Source organism: Delphinus delphis, chromosome X (assembly GCF_949987515.2).
Source record: "Delphinus delphis chromosome X, mDelDel1.2, whole genome shotgun sequence".
NCBI classification, from domain to species: Eukaryota; Metazoa; Chordata; class Mammalia; order Artiodactyla; family Delphinidae; genus Delphinus; species Delphinus delphis.
In genome coordinates, this window is record NC_082704.1 from 13330270 (window position 1) to 13348568 (window position 18299).

Genomic DNA, 18299 nt, shown 5'->3' on the forward strand with positions numbered 1-18299 from the left:
TCAGCACTGGGGGTTTGGGCTCGTTCTTGGGGCTTCCTGTGGGATCCGAGGCAACTGAGACTGTTCCTTGGAAGGTTGGCCCCTGCCCAGGACGGGAACTCTGTCTTGAGTGCCGTTTCTTAGACCGAGGTGAGGACGTTTTCTTGGGCACTTTATCTCGCTTATGTAGGGGTGGCTCCTGGTTCTTGGGTCCTCTGTTTCAGCCATGGCTGAGGACTCTTCTTTGGGCTCTCTTGTCCGCCTCATGGGGTGGATTCTGCTTGATGTGGTGTCTCAGCCTTTGGGGGGACATCTTAGTTGGGTGCTCTAACGCTGTTACTTGGATGCTGTGTCTCAGCCCTGGGGTGGTGAGGTACTTCTAGATTTCTGGGGTTTTGGTGTGTTTTTTTCTTTTCTTTCAGTTGCATACTTTTATGCTGATTTTAAAAACAAAACTTCTATTGGGAGAAAATAAAATTGTATATTTACAAACAGAAAACAGTAAAACATTTGTTATCTTTCCTTTTAGCCGTTTTTAACCTCTGCTTATTTTTTCCTTTTTTTAAATTGAAGTATAATCGATGTACAGTAATATATAAATTACAAGTGTACAATATAGTGACCTGCAGTTTTTAAAGGTTATACTCCATTTATAGTTATAGAATATTGGCTATATTCCCTGTGTTGTATAACACAGTATATCCTTGTAGTTTATTTTATACGTACTAGTTTGTACTTCTTAGTCCCCTACCCCTATATTGCCCCTCCCTGTTCCCTCTCCCCGCTGGTAACCACTGATTTGTTCTCTGTTATCAGTGAATCTCTTTTTTCTTGTTACATTCGCTTGTTTGTTGTATGTTTTAGATTCCACATATAAGTGATATCATACACTGTTTGTCTTTCTCTGTGTGACTTAGTTCTCTTAGTATAATACCCTCCAGGTCCATCCATGTTGCTGCAAATGGCAAAATGTCATCCTTTTTTATGGTTGAGCAGTATTCCATTGTACATATATACCACATCTCCTTTATCCATTCATCAGTTGATGGAAACGTGGGTTGCTTTTTATATCTTGGCAATTGTAAATAATGGTGTTATGAACATTGGGGTGCATGTATCTTTTCGAATTAGTGTTTCTGCTTTTTTCGGATATATATCCAGGGGTGGAATTGCTGGGCTTTTAGCAGTTTTTTAATGTGCAAATATTTATGCTTTTTACCCCAAGTTAAGATCATACTACATATCTTAGAATTTGCTACATTTTTTTCTAACTTATGTCAGAAGCCTTTTCTCTAGATCACAAATGTTATTCTGAAACTTGTGTTTTAATGGTTGCAAAGTATTTAATCATATAGCTATATAATGATTTTTATTTACATCTGCATTGTTAAGCATCCAATTTATTTGTGATTTTTCCATTTTATAAATCTTTATGTATAATACAATATTTATATGTAAGCATTTATAAAATTCATCTCTATAAATTAGTAGAAGTAGTATCTCATGGGAAGAAATCATGAAAGATGCACCTCCAGAAAAATTGCAGCAATTTAGAAGTTTGTGTGAAGGCATATTTTCTTATCATCTTGACCATAAGAACTCCCGGTTATTATTTAATTTTAACATTTATAGGGAAAGTTGTGTTGTCTTGCCTTCCTTTTAACTTCTTTCCTTATTTTCTGTATTAGGTTTATTTCATTCCAAATATCTTAAACAGCAAAAATTTTTTTAAGAAAAGAATACTGCATAGCTTGCAACGAGCTAGGGGAAAAATTTACAATGAATAATAGAGATATGAGGTATATGTTCTCAACATATAAAAAGATATAACTCAGTATGAAAAGGGCAAACATAGTAGCTGGGAAAGTCAAGAGCATTTCAAGAAGAAGCAATTCACTAAAGGAGAAGTAACAATAGCCAACATTTGGGGATACGCTTTTTCTTCACTAGCAAGGTTGATGTCTGTTGTTTTGGTCTATTTTTTCCTTTGAGGGGAAAAAATAAGACCCTCTCACAGGGTCTTATTAAAACTGTTCTCCTGAAACAGACTAGGGCACTTCCCACTTTTTGCAGAGAGAACTCAAGGCTGAGTTGTTCACACAGCAACACCTTAAAGAAACTCTCCATTAGTTCATGCTTTCTATTGCTCCAAGAATTACCTTGCTGCAACTCAAAGCAGATTGCTCAATAGTATTTTCTTGACTTCTTTATCTCAGCCTTAAGAGAGTTCTAGCTAACCTTTCAACTATGTCCTTGAGCTTCTAGGTGGAAATCTGGGTTCAGCAAGCAATGTATGAGAGTTCCAGTTGGACCACATATTCACAAACACTTGCTCTACAGGCAGTCTTTCATTTCATTCTGGTGGGTGTGCAGTGACTTCTCATTATGTCTAAACTTGCATTCCTCTGCTGATTAATGAAACTGAACACCTTTTAGATATGGATTGGCCATGTGAGTATGTCTTATACGAAGTGCCTTTTCAGGTCTTTTGCCCATATTTTATTAGGATGTTTGTAAGTTTTAAATTGATTTACAGTTCTGCATATATTCTGGATTTCACTGATTTTTTGGAGAGAGGGATATATCCAGTTATATATACATACATAAATATGCACAAATATTTATATACATTGTTTAAATTGATTATATAATACATAGATATATATGAATAATTAAATGTATAAATGTTTATCCAATTTATATATCTACAAAATTTTGAGTATCTTCTATATACATGTTTTGCTTTTTCATTCTCTTAATCATGTCTTTTTGGTAAACAGAAGTTTCAAATTTAATTATGTCTAATTAGACAGTCTATTATTTTTGGTTAGTCCTTTTTTATCCTCAAAAATAAATTTTTGCCTACCTTAAAGCCATGAAGATAATATTCTGAATTTTCCACCAGATCTCCCATTCATCTCTAATAAATTTTTGTGGAATGGGATGATGTAAGAAGCAAGCTTTATTTTTTCCCGTGTACATAACTGGACATATTAAAAACACTATCTTATCCACAGTGGTTGGCCGGGGACCTTGTGTCATAAATTCAGCTGTTTAGCATATTTCCAGATCTGTGTCTAGATTCTCTGTCCTCTTCCATTCGTGTATTGGCCTATTCTTGCTCCATTACTAGACTGTTTTAATTACAGTACTTTTGTAGCAAGTCTTCAAATCTGGTAGTGCGTGTCCTCCAACTTTGTTTTTCTTAAAGATTGTCTTAGCTATTCTAAGCCCTTTAATTTCCATACACTTTTTACTATCAGCTTGTCAATTTTCACCAAAATGCAACATGGTGGGATTTTATTTTCTTTTTCCTTCTTTTTCTTCTTAATCTTTATTGGAGTATATTTGCTTTACAATGTTGTGTTAGTTTCTGCTGTAAAACAAAGTGAATCAGCTATACATATACATATATCCTCATATCTCCTCCCTCTTGAGGCTCCCTCCCACCCTCCCTATCCCACCCCTCTAGGTGGTCACAAAGCATGGAGCTGATCTCCCAGTGCTATGCAGCAGCTTCCCACCAGCCATCCATTTTACATTTGGTAGTGTATGTATGTCAGTGCTACTCTCTCACTTTGCCCCAGCCTCCCCTTCTCCCCTGTGTCCTCAAGTCCGTTCTCAACATCTGCATCTTTACTCCTGCCCTACCACTAGGTTCATCAGTACCATTTTTCTAGATTCCATATATATGCATATGGTATTTTCTTTTCTCTTTCTAACTTACTTCACTCTGTATGACAGACTTCAGGTCCATCCACCTCACTACAAATAACTCAATTTCGTTCCTTTTTATGGCTGAGTAATATTCCATTGTGTATGTGTGCCCCGTCTTCTTTATCCATTCATCTGTCAGTGGACATTTAGCTTGCTTCCACGTCCTGGCTATTGTAAATACTGCTGCAGTGAACATTGTGGTACATGTATCTTTTTGAATTATGGTTTTCTCAGGGTATATGCCCAGTAGTGGGATTGCTGGGTCATATGGTAGTTCTATTTTTAGTTTTTTAAGGAACCTCCATACTGTTCTCCGTAATGGCTGTATCAATTTACATTCCCACCAACAGTGCAAGAGAGTTCCCTTTTCTCCACACCCTCTCCAGCATTTATTGTTTCTAGATTTTTTGATGATGGCCATTCTGACTGATGTGAGGTGATATCTCATTGTAGTTTTGATTTGCATTTCTCTAATGATTAGTGATGTTGAGCATCCTTTCCTGTGTTTGTTGGCAATCTGTATATCTTCTTTGGAGAAATGTCTATTTAGGTCTTCCGCCCATTTTTGAATTGGGTTTTTTGTTTTTTTGATATTGAGCTGCATGAGCTGCTTGTATATTTGGGAGATTAATCCTTTGCCAGTTTGCAAATATCTTCTCCCATTCTGGGGGTTGTCTTTTCGTCCTTTCGTCTTTTTTATGGTTTCCTTTGCTGTGAAAAAGCTTTTAAGTTTCATTAGGTCCCATTTGTTTATTTTTGTTTTTATTTCCATTTCTCTAGGAGGTGGGTCAAAAAGGATCTTGCTGGGATTTATGTCATAGAGTGTTCTGCGTATGTTTTCCTCTAAGAGTTTGATAGTGTCTGGCCTTACATTTAGGTCTCTAATCCATTTTGAGTTTATTTTTGTGTATGGTGTTAGGGAGTGTTCTAATTTCATTCTTTTACATGTAGCTGTCCAGTTTTCCCAGCACCACTTATTGAAGAGGCCGTCTTTTCTCATGGTGGGATTTTAAATTGGATTAGTAGAGATCATTTTTGAGAGAATTGACAGTAACAACTCAATAATGAATCTTGCAATCCATGCAAAAAGTATTTCTTTCTGTTTCCTGAGGTCTTTACTTTCTCTCAGTGATGTTTTATACTTTTTGTGTTGTGCTCTAGCACTATTTACTTAGATATTTGATGTTTTTGATACTATTATCAATGGTATTTAAAATTTCATATTCTAATTATTTGTTGCTATTATATGGGAATAGAAAACTGGTAATAATAATAACCACAAAGTGGTTTTTATTATAACTGATAAGTTGATTAAGTTCACTTATTAACTCTAATGATTTTATATTCTTTTGCATATTCTATGTAATGCCATCTGTGAATAATGACAGTTTTACTTTTTCCTTTCCAAACTTTACAACTATTATAATTTCCTGGTAATACTTCACTTTTTAGAACCATCAGTAAATTGTTGATGGATAGTGAACATCCTATTTTCCAAACGCAGGGAGAAATGTTTGATATTTCATCATTAAGTGTGACATTTGCTATAGATTTTTAGGGGGTAGATACACTTTATCAGATTAAGGAAGTTGCCTTCTATTCTAGATTGTGGATAGTTTTTTATCATGAATAGGTGCTGAAACTTAACCCATCTATAGAAGTGATCATAAGGTTTTCCCTTGGTTTGTTGTTGTTGTTAAGTGTTGTTAAGCATTACATTGATTTTTGAATTTTAAACCAATCTTACCTCCCTGCAGTATACCCTCATCAAGACAGGATGTATATCCTTTTTATATATTATTGTATTTTATTATTCGTTGGTTTAGGATTATTGGGTTTAAGTTCAGGAGAGATATTAGTATAAAGACCTATAGTTTTCTTTTCTTCAAATGTCCTTGTGAGATGTTGTTATCAGTTTATATTGGCCTTCTAAAATGAGGACAAAGAAGCACAGTGGATGAGAATCCGCCTGCCAATGCAGGAGACACGGGTTTGATCCATGGTCTGGGAAGATCCCACATGCCGCAGAGCAATTAAGCCCGTGCACCACAACTACTGAGCCTGTGCTCTACAGGCTGCGAGCCACAACTACTGAGCCCGTGTGCTGCAATTACTGAAGCCCACATGCCTAGAAGCCCGTGCTCTGCAACAAGAGAAGCCCTCGCTCGTCGCAACTAGAGAAAGCCCGGTCGCAGCAGCGAAGACACAACACAGCCAAAAAACAAATAAAAAGGAAAAAGAAACTGTAAACTGATTTGAAAAATAAATAAAATGAGGACAAAGAAAGGGAATTATTTCCCCTTAGAAAAGTAATGCCCTTTTTTGTTGAGAGTTGCCCATTCCCCAAGCATTCTGATTACTCATGGTTACACCGTGTTTGGCTTTGGACAGCACCTTGTGTATTAGCTTCATCCTTTGAAAATTTTTATTTATTTACTTATTTAAAAATATTTATTTATTTACTTATTCATTCATTCATTTTTGGCGGCATCAGGTCTTAGCTGTGGGACGTGGGATCTTTCGTTGTGGTGCATGGGCTCTTCATTGCGGCGCTCGGGCTTCTCCCTAGTTGTGGTGCATGGGCTTCAGGGTGCGCAGGCTCAGTAGTTGTAGTATGCGGGCTCTCTAGTTGTGGCGCATGGGCTCCAGAGCACATGGGCTCTGTAGTTGCAGCATGCGGGCTCTCAGGTTGTGGTGCTCAGTAGTTGTGGTGCATGGGCTTAGTTGCCCCAAAGCATGTGGCATCTTAGTCCCTGACCAGGGATCAAACCTGTACTCCCTGCTTTGGAAGGCGGGGTCTTAACCACGGGACCACCAGGGAAGTCCCAGCTTCCTCCTTTTTTAAACTATAGACTGGATTAAAATTCAGTTGCATTTTCTGAAAAGAGTATTTGTTGAGGTATGGTAAATATTGGACCATGGTGAAAACTCAAATTAATGATTCAACTTCTTGGTTATATATACATATGCAAACTGTTTGCAACTTTGTGATTGTTGGAGTTTTGTTGCAAATGGAACATGTGCATTGATGTTTCTCAGTAAATGATGAGTGATGAAGCGGAGTTTACTGTAGGGCCTGAAAACCAAATGGAACTTTGTGGAGAACCCGAGAATCCTTCTTCATCTAAGGAAAAGCTGAGTATGGACCTGCTGTCCGTGAAACAGGAACAAGAAGGAGGATCCTCTGTTTGGGCCTCATCCATGTCCATGGAAGATGGTAAGAATGACTGTTCTCACCTCCTCTTCATGGTCTTAGCCAGTAGAGTCTGGATTCTGCCTCCTACACTTCACTGGAGCTGTTCTCATCAATCTCACTAGTTTTGGCTGAGATTGCTATTAATTTCTCAGCCATATTTGTTGCAGTTGTTTACTCTCTCCTTCATGGAAACTTTCTGGGATTGTTATACTCTGTGACCTACTGGTTTTCCTCTCATATTCGTAACCCGCTTTCATTCTTTTTTTCTGCTTACCCTTGTCATTTTCCCTGTAAATATTATTGTAAAGATTCCTGAATCCCACCATTTTTTCTCTGTCTACTCCCCTCTGACATGATCTTTCAACAAGATACTACAATAGCTTCTTATCTGATCTGATTGCTATTCTTGCTAGAGTCTGACCCTCACTGTCTAACCCTGTAGCCGGAGTGATCATGTCAACACAGAAATGAGATCACGCCACATCCATGCTGAAGACCCATCATCACCTTTCCTAGGCACTCAGAACACAATCTGAGCTCCCGACCCTGGTCTCCCAGCTGTGCACGACCTGGCCCCGCCATCCTCTCCTAACACGTGGCCTGTCGTCTCCTCCTTGCTCTCTCTGCCTCTATCCTTTGCTCTGTGCTCCCTGGCCAGTCCCCTCCCCGGGGCTCTGCACGTGCCCTTGCCGCAGCCTGGAGCTCTTCCTCTGCATGTGCACAGGCCGGCTCTCTCTCCTCCTCCAGGCTCTGCCCAAAGGACACCTCCTCAGGAGGGCCTTCCCGACCACGTGGTCCGCTGGGGCTCCCCTCCTGCTCTCTGTCCCATCCCTGCTTGCCTCTTCCCTAACACGAATTCCAACCGTAATAATTCTGTTGGATCGTTGTACACTTACTGCCTGGCGTCCCCATGAGCATGGAAGCTCCATAAGGGCGGGGATTGCTGGCGTCTGTCCTGTTGGCTGCCGCTCCCCGGCTCCTGGCACGGCGCCCGGCACAGAGCAGGACGAGTCAATGGAGAAGAGGTGTCAGACCTGGAGTAAAAAGAAACTCAGGTTTCTGAGAGAGAAAAGATGCATGAGGAAGATCTTATACTGACAGGGATTTGGGGTGGGGTGACGGGGGCCATACAGAGCCTTCAGGTCTAGTGGCCACCACCTGTGTTTCCTCAGAACTTTGGAGGGAGAGAGGCGGGAGTTTGGCGGGGGGTGGCATGTAATCTGATGTCAAGCTCGGTAGAGCATGGCATTTCATAGGTAAAGGACAGAAATCATGCCACCAAGTGAGACTTGCTGCTTTTCAGCTTGTAAAGCACGAGCTGCAGCTCAACCCTCAGCACCAGGGACCTGAGCCTCTTTATTCGTTGTACTGTCTTACGTGGTTTCCATATGTGTTCATGGTGCCATGAAGAGAAGAAAGTGCGTTTGTCGTATTACTTCCTGAGCCCAATTTGAGGGGTCTCAGGCTCCATCTGGTACATCCTCTTGCTTTATGAAACAATTTCCTCAAAACTGAGGAGCACCGGCTGGTCCCTGTGGGGTTGCCATAATGCACCTACGTCACAGCTCCACTTGTTAATTTGGTTTCCAGATGTTACCGTCACTCACGATGTTCATGAGAAGATGGAAAATGGTCAAATCTCACCCGATGGCTTCTTGTCAAAATCTGCTGCCCCAGAGCTTATGAATATGGCAGGAGATAGTATCCCGCCCGACCAAGTGGATTGCCTGTCTGATGATTTCACTAGTCTCAGGAAAGATGACCTGATGCACAATCCTGGTAGTAATGCAGTCATAGGAGGAACCAAGAACTGCAGCGTCTCTGTAGATGATCGAAAAGTCTCGGTAACATCTGCTTTGGAAACTGGGCCAAATACATCGCAAATAACTCCTGCTATGGCACAAGGAATCAATGCTGATATAAAACACCAGTTAATGAAGGAAGTTCGAAAATTTGGGCGAAGTAAGTAGTGAAAGACCATCTATCAATAATATAATGGAGGTCCCTTTCCGTTTAGGATTCAGAATAGATTCAAGGTATCTCTTTTTTTTTTAATTGGAGTGTAATTGCTTTGTAATGGTATGTTAGTTTCAGCTTCACAACAAAATGAATCAGTTATATATATACATATGTTCGCATATCACTTCCCGCTTGCGTCTCCCTCCCTCTCACCCTCCCTATCCCACCCCTCCAGGCGGTCACAGAGCACCGAGCTGATCTCCCTGTGCTATGCGGCTGCTTCCCACTAGCTATCTACCTTACATTTGGTAGTGTATATATGTCCATGCCTCTCTCTCGATTTGTCACAGTTTACCCTTCCCCCTCCCCATATCCTCAAGTCCATTCTCCAGTAAGTCTGTGTCTTTATTCCTGTTTTACCCCTAGGTTCTCCATGACATTTTTTTTTCTTAAATTCCATATATATGTGTTAGCATACAGTACTTGTCTCTCTCTTTCTGACTTACTTCACTCTGTATGACAGACTCTAGGTCTATCCACCTCATTACAAATAGCTCAATTTCATTTCTTTTTATGGCTGAGTAATATTCCATTGTATATATGTGCCACATCTTCTTTATCCATTCATCCGATGATGGACACTTAGGTTGTTTCCATCTCTGGACTATTGTAAATAGAGCTGCAACGAACATTTTGGTACATGATTCTTTTTGAATTATGGTTTTCTCAGGCTATATGCCCAGTAGTGAGAGTGCTGGGTCATATGGTAGTTCTATTTTTAGTTTTTTAAGGAACCTCCATACTGTTCTCCACAGTGGCTGTATCAATTTACATTCCCACCAACTGTGTAAGAGAGTTCCCTTTTCTCCACACCCTCTCCAGCATTTATTGTTTCTAGATTTTTTGATGATGGCCATTCTGACTGGTGTGAGATGATATCTCATTGTAGTTTTGATTTGCATTTCTCTAATGATTAGTGATGTTGAGCATCCTTTCATGTGTTTGTTGGCAATCTGTATATTTTCTTTGGAGAAATGTCTATTTAGGTCTTCTGCCCATTTTTGGATTGTGTTGTTTGTTTTTTTCTTATTAAGCTGCATGAGCTGCTTATAAATTTTGGAGATTAATCCTTTGTCAGTCGCTTCATTTGCAAATATTTTCTCCCATTCTGAGGGTTGTCTTTTGGTCTTGTTTATGGTTTCCTTTGCTATGCAAAAGCTTTGAAGTTTCATTAGGTCCCATTTGTTTATTTTTGTTTTTATTTCCATTTCTCTAGGAGGTGGGTCAAAAAGGACCTTGCTGTGATTTATGTCATAGAGTGTCCTGCCTATGTTTTCCTCTAAGAGTTTGATAGTTTCTGGCCTTACATTTAGGTCTTTAATCCATTTTGAGCTTATTTTTGTATATGGTGTTAGGGAGTGATCTAATCTCATACTTTTACATGTACCTGTCCAGTTTTCCCAGCACCACTTATTGAAGAGGCTGTCCTTTCTCCACTGTACATTCCTGCCCCCTTTATCTAAGATAAGGTGACCATATGTGCGTGGGTTTATCTCTGGGCTTTCTATCCTGTTCCATTGATCTATATTTCTGTTTTTGTGCCAGTACCATACTGTCTTGATTACTGTAGCTTTGTAGTATAGTCTGAAGTCAGGAAGCCTGATTCCTCCAGCTCCGTTTTTCGTTCTCAAGATTGCTTTAGCTGTTCGGGGTCTTTTGTGTTTCCATACAAATTGTGAAATTTTTTGTTCTAGCTCTGTGAAAAATGCCAGTGGTAGTTTGATAGGGATTGCATTGAATCTGTAGATTGCTTTGGGCAGCAGAGTCCTTTTCACAATGTTGATTCTTCCAATCCAAGAACATGGTATATCTCTCCATCTATTTGTATCGTCTTTAATTTCTTTCATCAGTGTCTTATAATTTTCTGCATACAGGTCTTTTGTCTCCTTAGGTAGGTTTATTCCTAGATATTTTATTCTTTTTGTTGCAATGGTAAATGGGATTGTTTTCTTGATTTCACTTTCAGATTTTTCATCATCAGTGTACAGGAATGCCAGATATTTCTGTGCATTAATTTTGTATCCTGCTACTTTACCAAATTCATTGATTAGCTCCAGCAGTTTTCTGGTAGCATCTTTAGGATTCTCTATGTATAGTATCATGTCATCTGCAAACAGTGACAGCTTTACTTCTTCTTTTCCAATTTGGATTCCTTTTATTTCCTTTCCTTCTCTGATTGCTGTGGCTAAAACTTCCAAAACTATGTTGAATAAGAGTGGTGAGAGTGGGCAAACTTGTCTTGTTCCTGATCTTAGTGGAAATGCTTTCAGTTTTTCCCCATTGAGGACGATGTTGGCTGTGGGTTTGTCATATATGGCCTTTATTATGTTGAGGAAAGTTCCTTCTATGCCTACTTTCTGCAGGGTTTTTATCATAAATGGGTGTTGAATTTTGTCAAAGGCTTTCTCTGCATCTATTGAGATGATCATGTGGTTTTTCTCCTTCAATTTGTTAATATGGTGTATCACGTTGATTGATTTGCATATATTGAAGAATCCTTGCATTCCTGGAATAAACCCCACTTGATCATGGTGTATGATCCGTTTAATGTGCTGTTGGATTCTGTCTGCTAGTATTTTGTTGTGGATTTTTGCATCTATGTTCATCAGTGATATTGGCCTATAGTTTTCTTTCTCTGTGACATCCTTGTCTGGTTTTGGTATCAGGGTGATGGTGGCCTCGTAGAATGAGTTTGGGAGTGTTCCTCCCTCTGCTATAATTTGGAAGAGTTTGAGAAGGATAGGTGTTAGCTCTTCTCTAAATGTTTGATAGAATTCGCCTGTGAAGCCATCTGGTCCTGGGCTTTTGTTTGTTGGAAGATTTTTAATCGCAGTTTCAATTTCAGTGCTTGTGATTGGTCTGTTCATATTTTCTATTTCTTCCTGATTCAGTCTTGGCAGGTTGTGCCTTTCTAAGGATTTGTCTATTTCTTCCAGGTTGTCCATTTTATTGGCATAGAGTTGCTTGTAGTAATCTCTCATGATCTTTTGTATTTCTGCAATGTCAGTTGTTACTTCTCCTTTTTCATTTCTAATTCTATTGATTTGAGTCTTCTCCCTTTTTTTCTTGATGAGTCTGGCTAATGGTTTATCAATTTTGTTTATCTTCTCAAAGAACCAGCTTTTAGTTTTGTTGATCTTTGCTATCGTTTCCTTCATTTCTTTTTCATTTATTTCTGATCTGATTTTTATGATTTCTTTCCTTCTGCTAACTTTGGGCTTTTTTTGTTCTTCTTTCTCTAATTGCTTTAGGTGCAAGGTTAGGTTGTTTATTCGAGATGTTTCCTGTTTCTTAAGGTAGGCTTGTATTGCTACAAACTTCCCTCTTAGAACTGCTTTTGCTGCATCCCATAGATTTTGAGTCGTCGTGTGTCCATTGTCATTTGTTTCTAGGTATTTTTTGATTTCCTCTTTGATTTCTTCAGTGATCACTTCGTTATTCAGTAGTGTATTGTTTAGCCTCCATGTGTTTGTGTATTTTACAGATCTTTTCCTGTAATTGATATCTAGTCTCATAGCGTTGTGGTCGGAAAAGATACTTGATACAACTTCGATTTTCTTAAATTTACCAAGGCTTGATTTGTGACCCAAGATATGATCTATCCTGGAGAATGTTCCATGAGCACTAGAGAAAAATGTGTATTCTGTTGTTTTTGGATGGAATGTCCTATGAATATCAGTTAAGTCCATCTTGTTTAATGTATCATTTAAAGCTTGGGTTTCCTTATTTATTTTCATTTTGGATGATCTGTCCATTGGTGAAAGTGGGGTGTTAAAGTCCCCTACTATGAATGTGTTACTGTCGATTTCCCCTTTTATGGCTGTTAGTATTTGCCTTATGTATTGAGGGGCTCCTATGTTGGGTGCATAAATATTTACAATTGTTATATCTTCTTCTTGGATCGATCCCTTGATCATTATGTAGTGTCCTTCTTTGTCTCTTCTAATAGTCTTTATTTTAAAGTCTATTTTGTCTGATATGAGAATTGCTACTCCAGCTTTCTTTTGGTTTCTATTTGCATGAAATATCTTTTTCCATCCCCTTACTTTCAGTCTGTATGTGTCTCTAGGTCTGAAGTGGGTCTCTTGTAGACAGCAAATATATGGGTCCTGTTTTTGTATCCATTCAGCCAATCTGTGTCTTTTGGTGGGAGCATTTAGTCCATTTACATTTAAGGTAATTATCGATATGTATGTTCCTAGTCCCATTTTCTTAATTGTTTTGGGTTCGTTATTGTAGGTCTTTTCCTTCTCTTGTGTTTCTTGCCTAGAGAAGTTCCTTTAGCAGTTGTTGTAGAGCTGGTTTGGTGGTGCTGAACTCTCTCAGCTTTTGCTTATCTGTAAAGGTTTTAATTTCTCCATCAAGTCTGAATGAGATCCTTGCTGGGTAGAGTAATCTTGGTTGCAGGTTTTTCTCCTTCATCACTTTCAATATGTCCTGACACTCCCTTCTGGCTTGCAGAGTTTCTGCTGAAAGATCAGCTGTTAACCTTATGGGGATTCCCTTGTGTGTTATTTGCTGTTTTTCCCTTGCTGCTTTTAATATGTTTTCTTTGTATTTAATTTTTGACAGTTTGATTAATATGTGTCTTGGTGTATTTCTCCTTGGATTTATCCTGTATGGGACTCTCTGTGCTTCCTGGACTTGATTAACTATTTCCTTTCCCATATTAGGGAAGTTTTCAACTATAATCTCTTCAAATACTTTCTCAGTCCCTTTCTTTTTCTCTTCTTCTTCTGAAACCCCTATAATTTCAATGTTGGTGTGTTTCATGTTGTCCCAGAGGTCTCTGTGACTGTCCTCAGTTCTTTTCATTCTTTTTCCTTTATTCTGCTCTGCAGTAGTTATTTCCACTCTTTTATCTTCCAGGTCACTTATCCGTTCTTCTGCCTGTTATTCTGCTATTGATCCCATCTAGAGTGTTTTTCATTTCATTTATTGTGTTGTTCATCATTGTTTGTTTCATCTTTAGTTCTTCTAGGTCCTTGTTAAATGTTTCTTGCATTTTGTCTATTCTATTTCCAAGATTTTGGATCATCTTTACTATCATTATTCTGAATTCTTTTTCAGCTAGACTGCCTATTTCCTCTTCATTTGTTAGGTCTGGTGGTTTTTTCCCTTGCTCCTTCATCTGCTGTGTGTTTTTCTGTCTTCTCATTTTGCTGATCTTACTGTGTTTGGTGTCTCCTTTTTTGCAGACTGCAGGTTTGTATTTCCGTTGTTTTTGGTGTCTGTCTCCAGTGGCCAAGGTTGGTTCTGGGTTGTGTAGGCCTTCTGGTGGAGGGGACTAGTGCCTGTGTTCTGGTGGATGGGGCCGGATCTTGTCTTTCTGGTGGGCAGGTACACGTCTGGTAGTGTGTTTTGGGGTGTCTGTCGACTTATTATGATTTTAGGCAGCCTCTCTGCTAATGGGTGGGGTTGTGTTCCTGTTTTGCTAGTTGTTTGGCCTAGGGTGTCCAGCACTGTAGCTTGCTGGTCGTTGAGTGAAGCTGGGTGCTGGTGTTGAGATGGAGATCTCTGGGAGATTTTCGCCATTTGATATTATGAGGAGCTGGGAGGTCTCTTGTGGACCAGTGTCCTGAAGTTGGCTCTCCCACCTCAGAGGCACAGCACTGACTCCTGGTTGCAGCACCAAGAGCCTTTCATCCACACGGCTCAGAAGAAAAGGGAGAAAAAGTAGAAAGAAAGAATTAGTAGAAGTAGAAAGAAAGAAAGAAAGGAGGGAGGGAGGGAGCAAGGAAGGAAGGAGGGAAGGAAGGAAAATAAAGACGATAAAGTAAAATTAAGATAAAATATAATAAAGTTATTAAAATAATTATTAAGAGCAAAATAAACCCAAAAAACAAAAAAATGGGTGGATAGAACCCAGGAACAAATGGTGGAAGCAAAGCTATACGGACAAAATCTCACACAGAAGCATACACATACACACTCACAAAAAGAGGAAAAGAATAAAAAATCATAAATATTGCTCTCAAAGTCCACCTCCTCAATTTGGGATGATTCGTTGTCTAAAGGAGGGAAGGAAGGAAAGAAAGAACGAAGATAAAGTAAAATAAAATAAAGTTATTAAAATAAAAAGTAATTATTAAGAGAAAAATTTTTAAAAAAAGGGACGGATAGAACCCTCAGACAAATGGTGGAAGCAAAGCTATACAGACAAAATCTCACACAGAAGCATACACATACACACAAAAAAAGGAAAAGGGGAAGAATCATAAATCTTGCTCTCAAAGTCCACCTCCTTAATTTGGGATGATTCGTTGTCTATTCAGGTATTCCACAGATGCAGGTACATCAAGTTGATTGTGGAGCTTTAATCAGCTGCTCCTGAGGCTGCTGGGAGAGATTTCCCTTTCTCTTCTTTGTTCTCACAGCTCCCAGGGGCTCAGCTTTGGATTTGGCCCCGTCTCCGCGTGTAGGTCGCTGGAGGGCGTCTGTTCTTCGCTCAGACAGGACGGGGTTAAAGGAGCCGCTGATTCGGGGGCTCTGGCTCACTCAGGCCGGGGGGAGGGAGGGGCACGTAGTGCGGGGCGGGCCTGAGGCGGCAGAGGCCAGCGTGACGTTGCAGCAGCCTGAGGCGCGCCGTGCGTTCTCCCGGGGGAGTTGTCCGTGGATCCCGGGACCCTGGCAGTGGCGGGCTGCACAGGCTCCCCGGAAGGGAGGTGTGGAGAGTGACCTGTGTCGGCACACAGGCTTCTTGGTGGCGGCAGCAGCAGCCTTAGCGTCTCATGCCCGTCTCTGGGGTCCGCGCTTTTAGCCGCGGCTCTCGCCCATCTCTGGAGCTCCTTAAGCAGCACTCTTAATCCCCTCTCCTCGCGCACCAGGAAACAAAGAGGTAAGAAAAAGTCTCTTGCCTCTTCGGCAGGTCCAGACTTTTCCCCGGTCTCCCTCCCGGCTAGCCGTGGTGCACTAACCCCTTCAGGCTGTGTTCACGCCGCCAACCCCAGTCCTCTCCCTGCGCTCCGACCGAAGCCTGAGCCTCAGCTCCCAGCCCCGCCCGCTCCGGCGGGGGAGCAGACAAGCCTCTCGGGCTGGTGAGTGCCAGTCAGCCCTTATCCTCTGTGCAGGAATCTCTCCGCTTTGCCCTCCGCACCCCTGTTGCTGCGCTCTCCTCCGCGGCTCCGAAGCTGCCCCCGTCTGCCACCCGCAGTCTCCGCCCGCGAAGGGGCTTCCTAGTGTGTGGACACTTTTCATCCGTCACACCTCCCTCCCATTGGTGCAGGTCCCGTCCCTATCGTTTTGTCTCTGTTTATTCTTTTTTATTTTGCCCTACCCAGGTACGTGGGGGGTTTCTTGCCTTTTGGGAGGTCTGAGGTCTTCTGCCAGCGTTCAGTAGGTGTTCTGTAGGAGTTGTTCCACGTGTAGATGTATTTCTGGTGTATCTGTGGGGAGGAAGGTGATCTCCGCGTCTTCCTCTTCCGCCATCTTCCCGGAAGTTCCTCTCAAGGTATCTCTTGAGGTGCATTTTTGGGAAGTACTGGGTTTTCACATAATTTAAAATGATTCCTCTGGCTTTACCTAAAAAAGACCCAATACACCTTTCTCTCTCTTTTTCCCCTTACTTACTGTAATAGTTTCCTTTTGCTGCTGTAACAAGTTATCACAAACTTCGTGGCTGAAAACTGTATTATCTTCGAGTTGTGGAAGTCAGATCTGAAATGATTTTCACTGGGCTAGCAAGAAGGTGTTGGCAGGCCAGGGTTCCTTCTGCAGGCTCTAGGGAGAATCTGTTTCCTTGCCTCTTCCAGCTTCTACAGGCTGCCTGTGTTCCTTCGCTCGTGGGCCCTTCCTCCATCTTCAAGCCAGCAACTTAGCCCCTTCTCTCCTCTCTAACCTCTGCTCCCACCCTTACATCTTTTCTTTCTGACCAGCTCTACTGCCTCCCTTTTATAAGGATATTTGTGGTTACGTTGGGCAACATGTATAAACATGGATAATCTCCCCATCTCAAGAGCCATAACTTAATCACATCTGCAAAGTAAGGTCTCTTTTGCCATATAAGGTAACATGTTCACAGGTTCTCAGAATTAGGACATGGACAACTTGGGGGGCCATTATTCAGCAGGCCACATTTAATTAGTGTTTAGAGTTTCCGTAGCAGATATGTGCGGATATCTTGATTTGAGTGTTTCAAATACAAACTATACCTAACTTTCCACACACAAGGAATGATTACTGATGATGTGTAAAGACTGAATTTTATTTTTCATCCATATTTTTAAAAATACTAATTTTTTTAATATCTTCAGAGTATGAAAGAATTTTCATTTTGCTTGAAGGAGTGCAAGGACCTCTTGCAGTGAGGAAACAATTTATTGAATTTACCATCAAGGAAGCTGCAAGGTGGGTGTAAAGAGGAACTCTTCATTGTGTTTTTTGAAGCAGGAGGGCTGCCCAATGCAAGACAGGCGGAGGGATTGGTTCTGCCTTGCTTTTCTTTTTTGTTTTAATTAATTAATTAATTATTTGGCTCCATTGGATCTTCGTTGCTCCACATGAGCTTTCCCTAGTTGCAGCGAGCGCGGGCTACTCTTCATTGCAGTGCGACGGCTTCTCATTGCGGTGGCTTCTCTTGTTGTGGAGCACGGGCTCTAGGTGCACAGGCTTCAGTAGTTGTGGCACGCGGGCTCAGTAGTTGTGGCTCACGGGCTTAGTTGCTCTGTGGCATGTGGGATTTTCCCGGACCAGGGCTCGAACCCGTGTTCCCTGCATTGGCAGGAGGATTCTTAACCACTGTGCCACCAGGGAAGTCCTGCTTTGCTTTCCTAAGCCCTGGCCTTCAGTCATAACTACGGCTGTCTGCAGAGGCGTCTAGATTAATACTACCTGAGGCCAACTCATTCATCCAGGTCTGTGGAGCCTTTTGCACTCCTCACAGTCTGAGGTGGGCTTGGGCTCTCAGCTGGTGATCTCGGTATTAGCTAAGCCCTATCTTTACACGGACATACATTTTCTATTTCCCATGTGAATGGCCAGTCCCACGTTGTATCCCACACGGTGCCTCACGCATCATAAATGCTTTAAGGACCTTTTGGATAATAAAATTTCTTTTTCGTTTTTAGGTTCAAAAGACGAGTCTTAATTCAGTACCTTGAGAAGCTACTAGAAGAAATAGAATCCCATCACCTTCCCAACAGCGTTTAATCACATCAACAGCAGATCATGATGTTAACGCAATGACCAAGGAGGAAAAAAGAATAAGTGTTCTGTGCTGTAGGATAGAATGGGATATTGTTGATTATCCTACGATGTTTTAGTCAAGGGAACTGCCTTCCAGAGGCTAAGAAAAAGCAGTGGAGCTTTTTGTTTTCAGTTTATTTGGCGGGAAAAGCTGGCTTTTGCCTTATGAGTGTTCTTTGAAAGTATTACTTTTTTGTTTTGTTGT

The 18299-nt window shown here is 40.9% G+C and overlaps 1 protein-coding gene across 1 annotated transcript; it reads left to right on the forward strand.

The window, feature by feature from the left end:
* The first annotated feature begins 8217 nt into the window (after window positions 1-8217).
* Window positions 8218-18058, forward strand: LOC132418298 (integrator complex subunit 6-like). The gene is made up of 3 exons (XM_069540379.1): window positions 8218-8854; window positions 17164-17257; window positions 17977-18058. The coding sequence occupies exons 1-3, from the start codon at window positions 8515-8517 to the stop codon at window positions 18056-18058; spliced, it is 516 nt and encodes a 171-aa protein (XP_069396480.1). The 5' UTR covers window positions 8218-8514.
* Window positions 18059-18299: the final 241 nt, after the last annotated feature.

Bases quoted from the DNA above. Each gene is read 5' to 3' on its own strand.
- LOC132418298 (XM_069540379.1), top strand. From the start codon at position 8,515: ATGGAAAATGGTCAAATCTCACCCGATGGCTTCTTGTCAAAATCTGCT. The intron at 8,855-17,163 runs GTAAGTAGTGAA...TAATATCTTCAG, and splicing joins AGTTCGAAAATTTGGGCGAA to AGTATGAAAGAATTTTCATT. The intron at 17,258-17,976 runs GTGGGTGTAAAG...TTTCGTTTTTAG, and splicing joins ACCATCAAGGAAGCTGCAAG to GTTCAAAAGACGAGTCTTAA.